Source organism: Heptranchias perlo, chromosome 31, assembly GCF_035084215.1.
Source record: "Heptranchias perlo isolate sHepPer1 chromosome 31, sHepPer1.hap1, whole genome shotgun sequence".
Classification (NCBI taxonomy): Eukaryota; Metazoa; Chordata; class Chondrichthyes; order Hexanchiformes; family Hexanchidae; genus Heptranchias; species Heptranchias perlo.
In genome coordinates this window covers 29758814-29776341 of record NC_090355.1, presented here as the reverse complement: position 1 = coordinate 29776341, position 17528 = coordinate 29758814, and the positions used below count along the sequence as shown (strand labels likewise).

Sequence of the window (17528 nt, the reverse complement as noted above, 5' to 3'; positions counted from 1 at the left end):
CCCAAAATGTCCCTGATTGTATGCCTCTGTTCTCTGTCTTACTGCACCACCCTCTGTGTCACCACTTCAGTCTATGGCCTGCTCAGCTGCCCTTGCAATCATCTAGCCATTAGTGCTGCTCACTGTCACTACCTGCATAGCAGGAGGGCTGGATTAACAGTATAATAGTATTGTCAGTAATAGTATTTTTCAATTGTGTAATGGAGGTTGAAATGGCCTCCTAAAACTGCCTTTCGCTCATCGGAGAGAATGTACAGCGCTGATTATTGGCAACTTCCGCAGACAGAATATCCAAGAGTGGGCGGGAAATGGGGAATGGAAGCCAGAGAGAGCATAGTGGTGGGAGGGGCACTGTAGGCAGACGCATGGAGATGGGCTGAGGAGGCAGACAGATTAGAGGCACGCAGCAGGTGTGTCTCCCCGTTCTCTCTTCCCCGGCCCCTCTCTCATTTTCTCTGTTTACCTCAGTTTGTCTCTCTTCTTTCCCTTCTCGTTCTGTTTATCTCCGCTCAGTACTGTACTGAGGTGTCAGCCTGGATTATGTGCTCAAATCTCTGGAGTGAGGCTTGAACCTACAATCTTCTAACTTGGAGGCAAGAGAGCGACCATTGAGCTAAGGCTGACATCTAAACTAAGAGCGTCCCAGTTTTTTTGTTTCTTGAGCCACTTAGGTTTTATATTTTGGAGCCTCATGGGCCACATGGAGTTTTTAAATCAGTGTTGCTATTAATTTCCATATCTCTCAGAATGCAGATACTAACAGATCTTGGTGGTGTGAACTTATGCACCAAGAGGCAACAACACTAAGAACAGGCCTTTTGCAAACCTCCAGACCCATGAAATTCAAACAGTACAAACCAGCTGAGTAAGCAATATAAGTGTGGATAGGTCTGTCTGTGTACTCACTTGCTACACCAAGGGCGAGGGAGCTCAGTTGGCAGATGCTGCCCACACATAGATCTCAGCCACACAGACCAGGAAGGCTAATCCCTGTGGGGTCTGTGCTGTTAGCTGGTCCGATTATAATTCACCTCAACACCCTTGGGCTGGGGGGGCGGGAAGCAGTCCGGGTTCCTGCTCCTGATCACCATCTAGTGTTCCGTCATGGAAAGTGTCTTTATGTGACCAGCAGGTGAGGACAAGATTGGGGCCTGTATTAGTGAACAGGCTGCTGATGCTCGCTATCCAGACTTACACGTGAAAGAACGGCCACACGGGCTAAGGTATCGAAGGGTGGCCCTGGCCTGAGGAACTGTACCCCAGCAAGACTCGGCTCCTTCAGTCGAGGGAGTGAATTAGGAAAGAGAGTAAAGGATAGGCCAGGAGACAGGCACACTCAACTTTTGACCTTGACCTACTGTTTATTCACTCATTGCCAATATGCTGCTGAAATCCAATTGTTGTTTCCTGCATTTAATGCTTCATTTCCTGCCCTTTAGATCTTATCCTAATGAACTCGGCCCCAAACACTGGACCCACACCAGATTTGAATACGTTATGAAGCTGAAGCAAGCTGCCCTCAAATCTGCAAGGAAACAATGGGCTGATTACATTCTGGTGAGTGGAGCTGACAATCATTTCCTTTTAAATGGCACAGACTCTACCTCAAACAAGCAAATTTGCCAAGGATTTCCCAATGAATGCATGGTCCTATCTCCCATTTTCTTATTTAATAATAAAGATATAAGATACTGATATATAAATATGAAAGCATTGAAATATCTCAAGGTGCTTCACACAATGAAATACTTTTTGAAGTCCAGTGACAAACACTATATAGACAAAAATGGCAGCCGTTATAGCCGTTAATTAGTTTATTGGTAGTGTTGATTGAGAGGGAAATGTTGAGCAAAACCCAGGAAGAGCTCCCTGTCCTTGAAACCGTTGGAACAGCCAGATTGGGCCTCAGTTTAACCCTTTATCCAACGGTTGAACCTGCAACAATGCAGCCCTCCACAGTACTGCCTCCATGTCGGGCCAGATTACATGCTCAAACCCCTGGTCCCGGCTCCGTCTGTGCTGCACCATTGTCCAGGTTTAAAACGGGCTAGAGTGGGCTGGGAGTTTCTCCTGGTTCTCACCTTACTGGGCACTTCATGTGCTTATGGTGACACTCGCTACCGTTTGCCGTTGCCTCCTGCTGCTGAGTAACTCTCACAGTTACGTGCCTCCTGCTCCCAAGTGCTATGATTCTCAGCTGCATAGTATGAATATATGTTGTACTGGATCGGTTATCCGGTTCCCTAAGTTTATCTGTTTATTTTATGTTGGCAATTTTGATTTGCGAACTTTGTGCCTGCACCTCTTGTATGTGCTACTGGGCAATGGAGTGGTGTCATGTTTGCACCATTCAATGATTTAACAAAGTATTAGTTAAGGGATTGCATTAGCTCGAGTCAGCTGCCAGGCGTGTGCAAATACAATCCATTTAATTGTACCACAATATGAATTAAATGAAGTGTTGATTAATATATTAGCTTCACGTGATGCTCTGTTGTGATGTGCTAATCATACTCCTATGGAACAGTATGGATTTGGACGCCCCCAATGTACATTCAAAAATGACGGACAGGGAAAAGACCAGCTGGTCCATCAAGCCTGCCTCACACTCATGGTGCCTGGAGCACCATAACTAGACACTTCCTACTCTCTCCGCAACCATGTCGTCCCCTGGGAGAGGCAAAAAACCAGGAGAAAAAAACCCAGGGCCAATAAGGGGGAAAAAAAACACTGGAAAATTCTTCTCTGACCCCCTCAGGAGATCGAAAACAGTCCAGGAGATCCAATGATGTAGAATGAGACTATATCTCATGATACACGTGATGTGTGTGTACCCATGCTGTGAACAGTGGCACACTTTTTTTATTCGTTCACGGGATGTGGGCGTCGCTGGCAAGGCCGGCATTTATTGCCCATCCCTAATTGCCCTCGAGAAGGTGGTGGTGAGCCGCCTTCTTGAACCGCTGCAGTCCGTGTGGTGACGGTTCTCCCACAGTGCTGTTAGGAAGGGAGTTCCAGGATTTTGACCCAGCGACGATGAAGGAACGGCGATATATTTCCAAGTCGGGATGGTGTGTGACTTGGAGGGGAACGTGCAGGTGGTGTTGTTCCCATGCGCCTGCTGCCCTTGTCCTTCTAGGTGGTAGAGGTCGCGGGTTTGGGAGGTGCTGTCGAAGAAGCCTTGGCGAGTTGCTGCAGTGCATCCTGTGGATGGTGCACACTGCAGCCACAGTGCGCCGGTGGTGAAGGGAGTGAATGTTTAGGGTGGTGGATGGGGTGCCAATCAAGCGGGCTGCTTTATCTTGGATGGTGTCGAGCTTCTTGAGTGTTGTTGGAGCTGCACTCATCCAGGCAAGTGGAGAGTATTCCATCACACTCCTGACTTGTGCCTTGTAGATGGTGGAAAGGCTTTGGGGAGTCAGGAGGTGAGTCACTCGCCGCAGAATACCCAGCCTCTGACCTGCTCTCGTAGCCACAGTATTTATATGGCTGGTCCAGTTAAGTTTCTGGTCATTGGTGACCCCCAGGATGTTGATGGTGGGGGATTCGGCGATGGTAATGCCGTTGAATGTCAAGGGGAGGTGGTTAGACTCTCTCTTGTTGGAGATGGTCATTGCCTGGCACTTATCTGGCGCGAATGTTACTTGCCACTTATGAGCCCAATCCGGGATGTTGTCCAGGTCTTGCTGCATGCAGGCTCGGACTGCTTCATTATCTGAGGGGTTGCGAATGGAACTGAAGACTGTGCAGTCATCAGCGAACATCCCCATTTCTGACCTTATGATGGAGGGAAGGTCATTGATGAAGCAGCTGAAGATGGTTGGGCCTAGGACACTGCCCTGAGGAACTCCTGCAGCAATGCCCTGGGGCTGAGATGATTGGCCTCCAACAACCACTACCATCTTCCTTTGTGCTAGGTATGACTCCAGCCACTGGAGAGTTTTCCCCCTGATTCCCATTGACTTCAATTTTACTAGGGCTCCTTGGTGCCACACTCGGTCAAATGCTGCCTTGATGTCAAGGGCAGTCACTCTCATCTCACCTCTGGAATTCAGCTCTTTTGTCCATGTTTGGACCAAGGCTGTAATGAGGTCTGGAGCCGAGTGGTCCTGGAGGAACCCAAACTGAGCGTCGGTGAGCAGGTTATTGGTGAGTAAGTGCCGCTTGATAGCACTGTCGACGACACCTTCCATCACTTTGCTGATGATTGAGAGTAGACTGATGGGGCGGTAATTGGCCGGATTGGATTTGTCCTGCTTTTTGTGGACAGGACATACCTGGGCAATTTTCCACATTGTCGGGTGGATGCCAGTGTTGTAGCTGTACTGGAACAGCTTGGCTAGAGGCGCAGCTAGTTCTGGAGCACAAGTCTTCAGCACTACAGCTGGGATGTTGTCGGGGCCCATAGCCTTTGCTGTATCCAGTGCACTCAGCCGTTTCTTGATATCACGTGGAGTGAATCGAATTGGCCGAAGACTGGCTTCCGTGATGGTGGGGATATCGGGAGGAGGCTGAGATGGATTATCCACTCGGCACTTCTGGCTGAAGATGGTTGCAAACGCTTCAGCCTTGTCTTTTGCACTCACGTGCTGGACTCCGCCATCATTGAGAATGGGGATGTTTGCAGAGCCTCCTCCTCCCGTTAGTTGTTTAATTGTCCACCACCATTCACGACTGCAGAGCTTTGATCTGATCCGTTGGTTGTGGAATCGCTTAGCTCTGTTTATAGCATGTTGCTTCCGCTGTTTAGCATGCATGTAGTCCTGAGTTGTAGCTTCACCAGGTTGGCACCTCATTTTTAGGTACGCCTGGTGCTGCTCCTGGCATGCTCTTCTACACTCCTCATTGAACCAGGGTTGATCCCCTGGCTTGTTGGTAATGGTAGAGTGAGGAATATGCCGGGCCATGAGGTTACAGATTGTGCTGGAATACAATTCTGCTGCTGCTGATGGCCCACAGCGCCTCATGGATTCCCAGTTTTTTTGAGCTGCTAGATCTGTTCTGAATCTATCCCATTTAGCACGGTGGTAGTGCCACACAACACGTTGGATGGTGTCCTCAGTGCGAAGACGGGATTTCATCTCCACGAGGACTGTGCGGTGGTCACTCCTACCAATACTGTCATGGACAGATGCATTTGCGACAGGCAGTCTAGCAGCTATGTCCTTCAGGACTCGGCCAGCAGTGGTGCTACCGAGCCACTCTTGGTGATGGACATTGAAGTCCCCCACCCAGAGTACATTTTGTGCCCTTGCTACCCTCAGTGCTTCCTCCAAGTGTTGTTCAACATGGAGGAGGACTGATTCATCAGCTGAGGGAGGACGGTAGGTGGTAATCAGCAGGAGGTTTCCTTGCCCATGTTTGACCTGATGCCATGAGATTTCATGGGGTCCAGAGTCAATGTTGAGGACTCCCAGGGCCACTCCCCCCTGACTGTATATCACTGTACCGCCACCTCTGGTGGGTCTGTCCTGCCGGTGGGACAGGACATACCCAGGGATGGTGATGGAAGAGTCTGGGACGTTGGCTGAAAGATATGATTCTGTGAGTTTGGCTATGTCAGGCTGTTGCTTGACTAGTCTGTGGGACAGCTCTCCCAATTTTAGCACAAGTCCCCAGATGTTAGTAAGGAGGACCTTGCAGGGTCGACTGGGCTTGGTGTTTTGCCGTTGTCGTGTCCGGTGCCTAGTGGTCCGATGCCGGGTGGTCCGTCCGGTTTTATTCTTATTATGACTTTTCGTAGCGAGATTGTACAACTGAGTGGCTTGCTAGGCCATTTCAGAGGGCATTTAAGAATCAACCACATTGCTGTGGGTCTGGAGTCACAGAGAGGCCAGACCGGGTAAGGGTGGCAGGCTTCCTTCCCTAAAGGACATTAGTGAACCAGATGGGTTTTTACGACAATCCGGTAGTTTCATGGCCATCATAACCACTATGCTACCGTATACTATGAGAAGCCGTATAGCTAACGACCGTAGAGGGGGAAGAACATTTAAGCCTTGCCAGGGCACAGACCGTGACTGAAAATATAACACAATAAAATAAGCACCTGGGATATTGTGACCAGTTCTGATTATCACACCACAAAGGGGACCACCAACATGAGGGGAAATCCAGGCCACAGAGGCAGCACAAAGGAGAGCAGTGAGGTGTTGGAGGAATGAGTTACGAGGAATGACTTAATAAGCAAGGGGCGCTTTAGCCTCGTAAAGAGACATCTCCGAGAGACCTTAAAGAGGAATGTATGATGCTTAGCGGCATAATGTAAACCGGAAACAATATTTCTGGATACAGCAATGGAGCAGGAAAGAGGTTCAGAATTGTGAAGTTAAATTTAAGACAGATGTGGGACAGTATTTTTTCACCCAGATGGTGAGTAACGGCTGGAATTAATTGTCAGGAGGAGTAGTTGATCCCAGCACACTGGATTTGCTTAATCTAGTAGTAGTTAGATACCACGATGGAAAGATGGCGTGGACATGATATTCTGGAAGGTTGAGATTAAATGGGCTGTAGGGCCCTCTTCATTGAAAACTATTTAAGGATCTGGTGAAATATAAGCTGGGAACTGTCAGTACAGAAAGTTATGTAGGTGCGGGTGACAGATTATGCAGGGCACAGACAGAGGGATGGTGAATCAGCCCTTTTTAGCAAATTCCACTTTAACTGCTGGCTGACTGTCAGCCCAGATCAGGAGCTCAGATCTATGCTGGCTTGTGACCCTATCACTGGCACACATGGAAGCATTTCTTCAGAGCTACTTGCTGCTCAGCATGTCAGAAACACGTACATCCCAAGACAAGAGCAGCAGGCACATGGGAACAACACTACCTGCACGTTCCCCTCCAAGTCACACACCATCCCGACTTGGAAATATATCGGCCGTTCCTTCATCGTCGCTGGGTCAAAATCCTGCAACTCCCTTTCTAACAGCACTGTGGGAGAACTTTCACCACACGGACTGCAGCGGTTCAAGAAGGCGGCTCACCACCACCTTCTCAAGGGCAATTAGGGATGGGCAATAAATGCTGGCCTCGCCAGCGACGCCCACATCCCGTGAACGAATAAAAAAAAATCCCACTCTTGCTTTAAGATTGTTAGTTAGTTGACTTGTCTGCTATTGCATATGGAGCCTCACTCACAGCCTGTCCTTTCAATGCTTTGCTATAGGGCAATTCATTGTCCGAAGTGTCGACTAAGCTCAGTCGGTAGGACTCTCGGCTCTGAATCAGAAGGTTGTGGGTTCGCGCCCCGCGCCAGGACTTGATCAAATAATGTCGGCTGACACTTTGGTGCAGTACTGAAGGAGTCTTGCATTGTCAGAGATATCATAAACTAATGCCCCATCTGCCTGTGTATGAAAAAGTTCCCCTGGCACTATTTGAAGAAGGGGAGTTCATCCTGTAACCTGGCCAACATTTATCCCTCAGCCAACACCACCAACACAGAATATCTGCTCATTCATTCGCTGTTTGTATGCAAATTGGCTGTTGTGTTTTGCTTGCAAAACAACAGTGAATACACTTCAAAAGTGATGCATTGACTTTGAAGCACTTTGGGATGCCGTAAGGATGTGAAAGGCGCTATATAAAGGCAAGTTCTTTCTTCCTTTACAAATTGAGATCAGCACATTCATCAAACATTTAAAAAGCTCAGGAAGAAAGGAAAGGAAGAAAGTACTTGTATTTATATAGTACTTTTCACATCCTCGGGACGTCCCCCCCCCCCCCCCCCCACCCTTCTCAATCTCTCTCTTCCACTTGTGTACTAAATACTGAGATTTTAAAAAAGTAAACTTGTCGTTCCCGTTCTCCCCGCCCGCCCGCACTGGTGATCGGGAGCTGGCGCGATGAAGGACATCCCTCACCTGATTGGAGAGATTCAAACATGGAGTTGCCTGCCTCAGCCCAACTGCTGCTGAAACCCTCATCCATGCCTTTGTCACCTCTCGACTCGACCATTTCAATGCTTCCCTCGTCGGCCTCTCACCTACCACCCTCCGTAAACTTGAGCTCATCTAAAACTCTGCTGCCCCGTATCCTAACTCGCACCAAGTCCCGCTCACCCATCGCCCCTGTGCTCGCTGACCTACATTGGCTCCCGGTCCGGGAACGCCTTGATTTTAAAGTCCTCATCCTTCTGTTCAAATCCCTGTAACAATAGCATAGAAGGCTAACCCTGGTTAGATGCAGGTTGCTCTCTTTATGACCGAATCAGATCGTACAACAATTCAGACAAATCCACTTCACCTTTATTGCATTCAGCAGCACCAGAAAGATACAAAGAATTTCACCCTGGTGTTTAGAGCACCATAATCCAATCATATTGTGATCTCATTTGGCTGCAGATCTTAATCTCATTATCAGCTCATTATTCTAGTGACGGTGAGCTCACTTGACCTGCTCTCCATTAGCACCCAAGATATTTAATGGAGCTGCTTTATTTTCATCAGTGCTTTATTCCAGACGGTTTCCCCTTCATTAAAACTTACCCAGTCAACCAGCAGATAAATAACGGCCAAGAGTGAATCTATTGCCACAAACAGTAATTGTTGTTGGGCTAAGTTATTTTGAATACTAGCAGATCTCCTGTGGCATTGCTCATGGTAAGTCAGATGAGACACGGATTTACAAGGGCAGGAATGTTATGTCAAGTAATGCAAATGCATTATTTCGCTGCCAAGATAGTGCTGTGCATGTCACAATGTCTAATTGCTGTAAATAGGCACACCCTAAGGTCAATTGGAGGATGATAGACTGCTAGCTGCTGGTAAATCCCTGGTTTTGTGAAGAAAGGACTAACTTTCTCTTTTATGTACTTTTTTTGATGTGTGACACTTGAAGTGTGACAGACGTTTATTGACTAGTGCATATCCTGTGGTGTTGCTTACTGTGAATTGGAGGAAATGTTGTTTTGTGATGTGTAACACAATATATTACTGGGGCCACTGATCTACAGAGTTTGGAAAAAGTCAAATAATCCAATTATCCCTGCCCTCTAAACCCACTTCACCTGAAGACTACATTTGATCTTAACTCCCCATGTACAATGCCACAAGTCATTGACTGGTCTCTATTTAAACTTCTTAATATGTTTACGTTCCTTTGCCTTCAGTGACTTTATTTCCTCTTGTACCTTGATTAGTAACATGCATTTTCTCCAATATATTTGCCAAAGTACAAACTCTTCCCCCTCTTCCCTGCCCCCAGATCTAACACGCTTTGGAGCAGTGACCGCAGAGTGTTTGTCTGAGCCTAACGTGTACCATATGGCTCTGCGAATGCTTGATGGAGCTGTGTAGAGATAGGTTTACTCTGCATCTAGCCCATGTTGTAGCTGATCTGGGATTGCTTTATGGGGCAAAGAAGAAGGAGCTTTCCTCTACATCTAACCTGTGCAGTACTTGACTGAGATATATTTGATGCTTTGATGTAGAGGGAGCTTTAGGTCAGGCATTACATATGTTGGGTGACCCGCTAGTGATTGATACTGACATTGGAGGGACTGCAAAAAACTGCTCAGATCCCTAGCATATTGACTCTTGGGCTTTCAAAGTTCGGCAAAGTGACTCTTAAACTGATGTGAAGCAGTAATGCAACAGTTGCAGTGTAAATACAGCCTCACTTTCTCATACACTCACAGTATTTGAATCATACAGGACTGTGTGCGCCTCGGAGTTGTTTAGTATTTCCAGTCCTGGGATTCTTGTTTGCTTCTAATTACCAAAACGCAAGAGGATTGGAGCTCAGTTCTTGCCAGCTGTCAAATGCTGTTAACACAGCCAAGTCGAGGCTGTAGCAACCCAATCTCTGCCAGAACGCTGCCTCTAGCCGACAATGTGGATGTGTGGTTGTATTCTAACTGGTACAATTCACCTCTGGGGAGTGGGTTTGCTGGCAAGAGTGATTTGGAGGTGATGAATTCACCGCCAAATAAACCTTGGCACAACATTGCTTTTGATGGTTTGATAGTAACGCACATTAGACTAGATTCTGCGTTATTTGTGATCCGTTTAAAATAACGGCGACTGGAAAATCAATGCTCGTTCTGTTGTTGACGAGTTTGTAGCATCAATATTCTGGCTCTAAGCATAAAATTAAAATGTCACACTTGGTGGAGCAGCAACAACAAATGATCTGCGTGTGTCTGTGAGACATGGTGAGGACCTACAGAGCGGGGTCTTATTATTGACCAATCCAGCTTGTTGGACATGGAATGAGAAAGGGGGACTCCCAGAGACTGGCCCCCGTATGGATGAGCAACACTGGGAGCGTGTGCAGGAACCCTGACTGACTGTCAGTACAGTGCTCATTTCTTGTAAATGTCACACTTACTTTCTGCAGCACATTTCCCTTCACACCGTTGATAAAACGCTGCTGTTCTAAAATAGTTTATCCTCCCACTCACTGTGAGCAATGCCTTGGATGGTCTGCCAGTGTCTTAACACACTCACTGTTTAAATGGGATGAGAACATTCAGCGGTGCAAAATCAGCAGCTGCTTGCAATTTGTGTAACCGGGGTTGTCGAAGTTGTAAACAGTGTTGCAGCTATTAGTCTAGAAATGATGTCTAGAAATAGTAGCCCAAAAACACTTAATGCGATGGTATGACATTCCTTGTCGCACTATTTTAGCCGAGGTGTTGATGTATTTATAAGATGGCAGTCACAGGAATGCCATACGAGTGTGTGAAGCGTTCATTCATTAATATCAACTGTGGCCATTTCAGGGCTGTTGTGTCACACTATATGGGTGAAGGAACAATGGTGGTTTTAGTTGCATGGTCACTGAGGGAAGCCATTTCCATGGCAACGCTTTCCACGACAGAAGATCGGGTGCCACAAATCGCACTTGACTAGAAATTTTGCGTTTCGTAGAATAGTCCTTTCCAGTTCTTTTTATATACTTGGTTTTCTTTTGAACTTACTAATTTTAATTCTTTTTCTCTTTACTTTTAGTATATGGATACGGACAATATTCTGACGAATGACCAGACGCTGAACCTGCTGATGGCTGAGAACAAATCCGTCATAGCTCCGCTGCTGGTGTCACAGACAGCGTACTCCAACTTCTGGTGTGGAATCACCCCTCAGGTAAAGGGGCAGTGTCCGCAGGTTCTTCACGGTTACACAGAAATGAAATCATTCTTTCATCACAATTAATGTCCCTGTTTATAATGTCCGGATAGTGAGAGGAGGGGAGCCGTATTGTCACTGGGGGGGTGGGAGGGGAGGGGAGAGGAGGGGAGGGGAGAGGAGGGGAGGGGAGAGGAGGGGAGGGGAGAGGAGGGGAGGGGAGGGGAGGGGAGGGGAGAGGAGAGGAGAGGAGAGGAGAGGAGAGGAGAGGAGAGGAGAGGGAGATAGGATTGAAATTCCATTGGGGTTTTCCCGATCATCCACTGTAACTTCACCAGAAGATCCGCAAACGAAACCTTGGACAAATGACATAGTCAACACTGTCATGGTTCTCACCGGGCCAAAGAGGGGGGGCTCAAATGCCTGAGATTTGGACCTAGAAATTGGATTGCACTGCCCCCATTACACAGGCCTAAAGCGGGCGCCCAAGGGTTCAATATGGCGGGCGGCGTGCTCATTTGGTAAAGGCACCTCTGTCGGCGTCCAGGGTGCGCGCCTAAAACGGGTGTTAGGCCGTTTGCATATGCAAATAGGGAGGCCCAGTGCTTGTTTGAGATCCCCTTTGCAAAACTCGATTGCGACTAACAGCAGCCTGTGCTCTTGGCAGCCAAACCAGCGGTCCTTAAAGGGACTGCTGGAGGCTACCGCCGGAAAGGTAAGTTTGAACTGTGTTACCTTACTGTGGAGCCTGCTCCTCCCGCAGCCACGTTAAATCTTTGGGCCACTGCCGGCCGCCCCTCTCCTCTCTTTCCCCACCCCCCCCGCCCCCACACCCTCCCGGACTTTCCTAAGGATCTCAGCTGGGCTGATCTCACTGCTCCCCCCAAGATCGGTGAGCTGCCTCTGGGGCCGCGACAGACGGCCGCAGCTGGCCAGCGATAAACAAATGCGGCCGGTGGACCAATTTGCTGTGGTCCTGCCACCGGCCTCTTTAGGCGCTTGCACCATGTGTTTCCATCGGGATCGCGCCCCGACTCGGGCACCATCCAATTTCTCGGCCTCTGTCTTTCCAGCTTTAAGTCCCAGTCCTGGGAATGTTGGGAATGGAATTCTCTTTGGTTTTCTCCTGCTCTGGCTTCCTTCTGTCCATCACGCCCTAGCTCTGAGAACAGGCAGACAACCTGGCCTGGGAGTCTCCTTCTCTTACTCGGGCTTCTGGTGGGTTGTTGAAAATAGGCCGTGGCCACTTTCCCTCTCTGTGGCTTTTCCCACTGGGTCTTGAAATAATAGAACCCATTTTCCAAGTTTCTGCAGCCTTGCTGGGGGAGGGAGACGGATCTTCCGGTCGGCATATTGGGAAATCTGGAGAGCAGGCGGCTCGAGTTTCTCCCGTCCATTCACTTTAATGAATGCAAAATGATGGACGGCGCGGCCCGCGATTTCCTCGCTATGCGCAGCCCACAGGCGTGGCGTCTCGAGGGCAAGCACCTACTTGGGAAATAGGTGATCTCATTGAAATGTATAAAATTCTTTGAGGGCTTGATGGTAGATGCTGAGAGGCTGGCTGAAGAGTCTAGAACTTGGGGTCGTAGTCTCAAGATAAGGGGTTGGCCATTTAGGACTGAGATTAGGAAAAATTTCTTCACTCAGAGATTTGTGAATCTTTGGAATTCTTCACCCCAAAGGGCTGTGTATGTTGAGTTGTTGAGTATATTCAAGGCTGGGATTGGTGGATATTTGGACACTAAGGGAATCAAGGGTTATGGGGTTCGGGCGGGAAAGTGGAGTTGAGGTCGAAGATCAGCCATGATCTGATTGAATGGTGGAGCAGACTCAAGGCGCCGTGTGGCCTACTCCTGCTCCTATTTCTTATGTTCTTAAATGCAGTAAATGTTCGATCGAAGGGGGCTTGCCTCCAAAAGCGAACTGACTGTTTTGTTTTATTTTGGTCAAGGGTTATTACCGCAGGACAGCAGAATACTTCCCGACTCGAAACCGCCAGCGGCTGGGCTGCTTCGCCGTTCCGATGGTGCACTCGACCTTCCTGATCGACCTGCGCAAAGAAGCGACGCGGGACCTGGCGTTTTACCCACCGCATCCGGAATACTCCTGGCCCTTCGACGACATCATCGTGTTTGCGTTTTCGTGCCGTGTCTCAGGTAGTCAGCAGTGTGCGCAGCGAGGAAGGAACGGGCTCAAAAGAACAGCCAAGCCCATTTTCTTCTTAACAGCCGCTGACGTACAGGAGCTACTTGCTTTGCGTGTTCTCCGAGTCTTGTTGCTTGAGTTTCCCGGAGTCCATCCGCGTGCATGCTTTGGTTGCCGCTCTGGACCCGAGCCCATCACTGCTATTTCTCTTTTGTTTTCTTCTTTTCTCTCTACCCCCTCCTAGGCCCCTCTCTCGTGTCGTCACGCCTCCTTTCTACATTACAACAGTGACTACACTTCAGAAATACTTCACTGGCTGTAAAGCGCTTTGGGACGTCCCGAGGTCGTGAAAAGCGCTGTATAGATACAAGTCTTTCTTCCTTCTTTCATTTTTCCCATCTCGGGTACTCCCCCCGGACCCCACCCCCCCCCCCCCCACCCTCACCAACCCTTCACCACTCCTTGACCTTCCTAATCGCTCCACCATTGGCGACCGTGCCTTCAGCTGCCTAGGCCTAACGCTCTGGAATTCCCTCCCTGAATCTCTTCTCCTTTGAGACATTCCTCAAAACCTATCTCTTTGGCCAAGCTTTTGGTCACTTGTCCTAATATCTCCTTATGTGGCTCAGTGTCAAATTTTGTTTGATAATCGCTCCTGTGAATCAGCGTCTTGGGACGTTTTACTATGCTAAAGGTGCTATATAAATGCAAGTTGTTGTTGCATTGGGATCACATGACTGACTTGACACTCGACCTTCTGAGAGTTGTAGTTTTTTTTAAGTGTCAACTACAGTTCCCAGAATAACACGCCTTTGTCTCGGGAATGTTGGCGTTTGACTGACACGGTTGTCTCGTTCCTTTTCTTTCCTCTTCTGGAATTGATCTAATTTCAGGTGTGCCTCTAGAGAGCGCAGTTCTCAAATAAAAGCACGTAACCTATCGCCGATTCTAAAGACCCCCCCCCCCCCCGGGTGGGGAACGTTACGCGGTTTTCAGTCGCTTCTATTCACAGGCTCCTCTGGTGGCCGATTGAGTTTATCCAGCTGAGTCGTACAGATCGGGAAGGTCCGTCCCTTGGGCTGTGCTGAATTCCTTGATCTCGGTCTGAGGGAGCATTTGGGAGGATACCAATGGCTTCGGCTTCAGCTCCCCGGGTTACGGAGGGGGAATGAACTGCTGAACATTATCCCAATGTACTGGTACTTTCAGATTTCTGTGTCAGTGAGCTTGCTTTAATATGAAAGTGGTGCAGTTTTAGTGAGTCCAGCGACATTCTAAGCTTCTATTGGATTGATCACTACTCTACATGAAGGCAAGTCACGGTTGCCTTCGTGTCACACCCTGGTTAAAGGGGCATTGGAGTCCTGTTGGTATCAGTTGTGAATGGACAAAGTTGCCACCAATAGCGACTGTAATGTCCAACACGGGGTGGGGGGGGGGGTTGCAATTTTTCCTTTCTTCTCTCATCCTGCCACCCCCCCCACCCCCCAACCAAAATTTCTCTCCCTCCCTCCCCGTGGGGAAGTGGATGGCTCAGACTCTATCTCCCCACGTCAGAGATGCTCTGCCGGGAGGGAGAACTGGATGACAGGGCGGAAATAAAAATTCAGTGACATCGCTCATCGATGCTCCAATAACTTTCACCAAATTGGTTTTGTTTGCACCCGAATATTTCGCCTCCCTGCTTTCCAGAAGAGGCGGTTACTTCTGCCTGGCTGCAATTTCCCGGGCGCTGACTGCCCTTCATTACCTCAATAAAGTGGCCATTCTGAGTGCTTGCAAGCTCTTTGACTGGGAGGAGGACATTGCAGCAGAATCCCGCCCTCTCCTAACCTGGTGTCCACACATGCTCTTTCGAGCAAGGGTATGGCCTCTGTTAAGCTGGAAAAAAAGATACTGCTTTTCCATGACTTGATGTCGGACAAGCACAGTAACATTTGTCAAGTTGAGTCTGCTGCTGGAGTGTTGAAGCTGGGTATCATCAGCATAGATATGGAAGATAGACCCCCCCCCCCCCCCTCACTTATGGATAATGTTGGCAAGAGTGGCCATGCAGACCAGGAATGGTAGGGACACTTAGGAGTGGAACCATGAGAGGAGAGGTGGTGGGGAAGAACTCTGTGGTCAAACCACTTCCAAGTCCACAGAGAAGTTGAGGAGGATGCCCTATGGTCGCAAAAGATGTTATTGGTGACTTGGACCCAGGCAGTCTCATAGGAACAGGAGGAGGCCATTCAGCCCCTCGAGCTTGTTCCGCCATTCAATTAGATCTGTATTTTAACTCCATCTACCTGCCTTGGTTCCATAACCCTTAATGCTCTTGCCTAACAAAATTCGCAGTACTGCGTGCAGGATAGAAACTAGACTAAAGTTTTTCATGATTCCAAAAGAGAGTAAAAGAAGAAAGAAAGAACTTGTATTTATACAGCATCTTTCACGACCTCAGGACGTCCCAAACTGCTTTACAACCAATTAAGTACTTTTGAAATGTAGTCACTGTTGTAAAGTAGCACGAATAGGCGAGCTTGAATCAGGAGTGCATTTGAGGATCTTAGGAAGGGACGATTTGCAATGGCTGGTAGTTGAAGATGGGCTTTGTAAGGAAGAGGGTGATGACAGCAGCTTTGAAGAGAGGAACAATGTCTGTGGAGAGGGTTCCACTTACAATGCCAGCAGCACTGGAGTGAGGAGAGATGGTTGAGTGATCAGGTGTTGGGTCGGTAGTGGGTCAAGGGAACAGGAGGCAGATTTCACGAAGGAGATGAGTCCGAAGGTCGATGGCGGAGTGGGATAGAAGTACAAAGTGTGATGGGGTCAGGGGGCCGGGGAGACGGTGGAGGAGGACGAGGCTGAGCCAACTGAGCAGGTTGCCTCCGTTAGTAGGTTTGCGGCCAAATCCTGATAACCCTTCTTGTTTTTTTTATTGCAGAGGTTCAGATGTACGTGTGCAATAAAGAGCGATACGGTTTCCTCAACGTGCCTGTCAAGCCCCAAAACACACTGGAAGACGACAGCCTGAACTTTGTGCATCTTATGTTGGACGCCATGAGTAAGACCAGCCTTGAGTGCACAGTTTTTGACCCATCAGGGATAAAGTGGAATAGATGTGACAGAAAACAAAAGTTATAGGGATAAGGATCAACATAGATAACAAAATACTTTCGAGCACCAAGGTCCCCTGTCCTGGTGCGAGGCGTAGCAGTGTCACCTGTAGCCAGTCAGGGCTGTTGATAGAGACCAGAGTGTTCGATTGCTATCCTGAAGCAACTTTTTTTCTCTCAATTCCCTTCAGGAGTTGGGGAGAAATGTTTTCTTTAATGGAACTTTAACCTGTGGTTATTCACCTTCCCCAGGAGATTAAATAAGCTGGGGAGACAGGTCACAATGTACTGGACCGAATGGTCTTATCTCATTTTGTACCTTCTGACAATAGCAGGAAGATGATAAACGAGTCCAAATAAAACCATTACAATATTTTAAGAAAGGTTTATACTTTTAAGACCCTCACTGCCTTATCAGTTAATCCAAAAGTATTTTTTTCATTCTAAAGGTCTCTATGTGCAGACGTTAGTGTGCAGTATATTCTATTTAGCGACGTGAAAGTCAAAATGTTGAAAATTCTTACCTCTTTGCTGTATAGACCAGTTTTGCCTATGATGAGGAGCATGGGTGAGAACTACAGCCACTAAGGGGTTTAAAAAGACCATTGAAGGTGCTTGACTGGATAGGATGGCATGAAAGGGAAGGAATACCGGGAGGAGAATATTTTTGCTACAGTAAAATGATCACATAGGACCTTGGTGACCTGTTCCTCTGGTGATCTTGGCTGATGACCATTGGCAAAGCGTCGTGCCCTCAGGTAACAAATCAGGAACAACAGTGCAAGAGGGAGCTTATGGTCAATGGAGGAATGAAAGGAAGTGAAGAAAGATGCTGCGGCCTAGATTGATTAGTATCCTTTTTTTTTATTCGTTCACGGGATGTGGGCGTCGCTGGCAAGGCCGGCATTTATTGCCCATCCCTTAATTGCCCTTGAGAAGGTGGTGGTGAGCCGCCTTCTTGAACCGCTGCAGTCCGCTGCTCTCTCCCAGTTTCCTTCTGAAGTAAAATAACTAAACAGCTGTAAACTCTCCTCAGTATTGGTTTTCTTTGGCGCTCTCAAGCAATCAATTAATCTTGTGGGGGACAGCCAGGTTTGCAAGCACCAATTTAACAGTCACCAGGACCACATGGATTATGGACAGAAACAGATATAAACAAAACAAGTACCATAGCAATTATAATATCTGTGATTAAATTGATTCAG

General features: G+C 48.0%; 1 protein-coding gene across 1 annotated transcript in view; it reads left to right on the top strand.

Annotated features, from left to right (window-relative positions):
• Positions 1–17528, top strand: part of cercam (cerebral endothelial cell adhesion molecule) — a 72163-nt gene that overhangs the window by 12303 nt on the left and 42332 nt on the right. Inside the window, exons 3-6 of the mRNA XM_067969860.1 lie at positions 1440–1557; positions 10958–11092; positions 13029–13233; positions 16152–16271. Coding sequence (XP_067825961.1) covers positions 1440–1557; positions 10958–11092; positions 13029–13233; positions 16152–16271 — 578 coding nt within the window. The remainder of the gene's footprint in view (positions 1–1439; positions 1558–10957; positions 11093–13028; positions 13234–16151; positions 16272–17528) is intronic.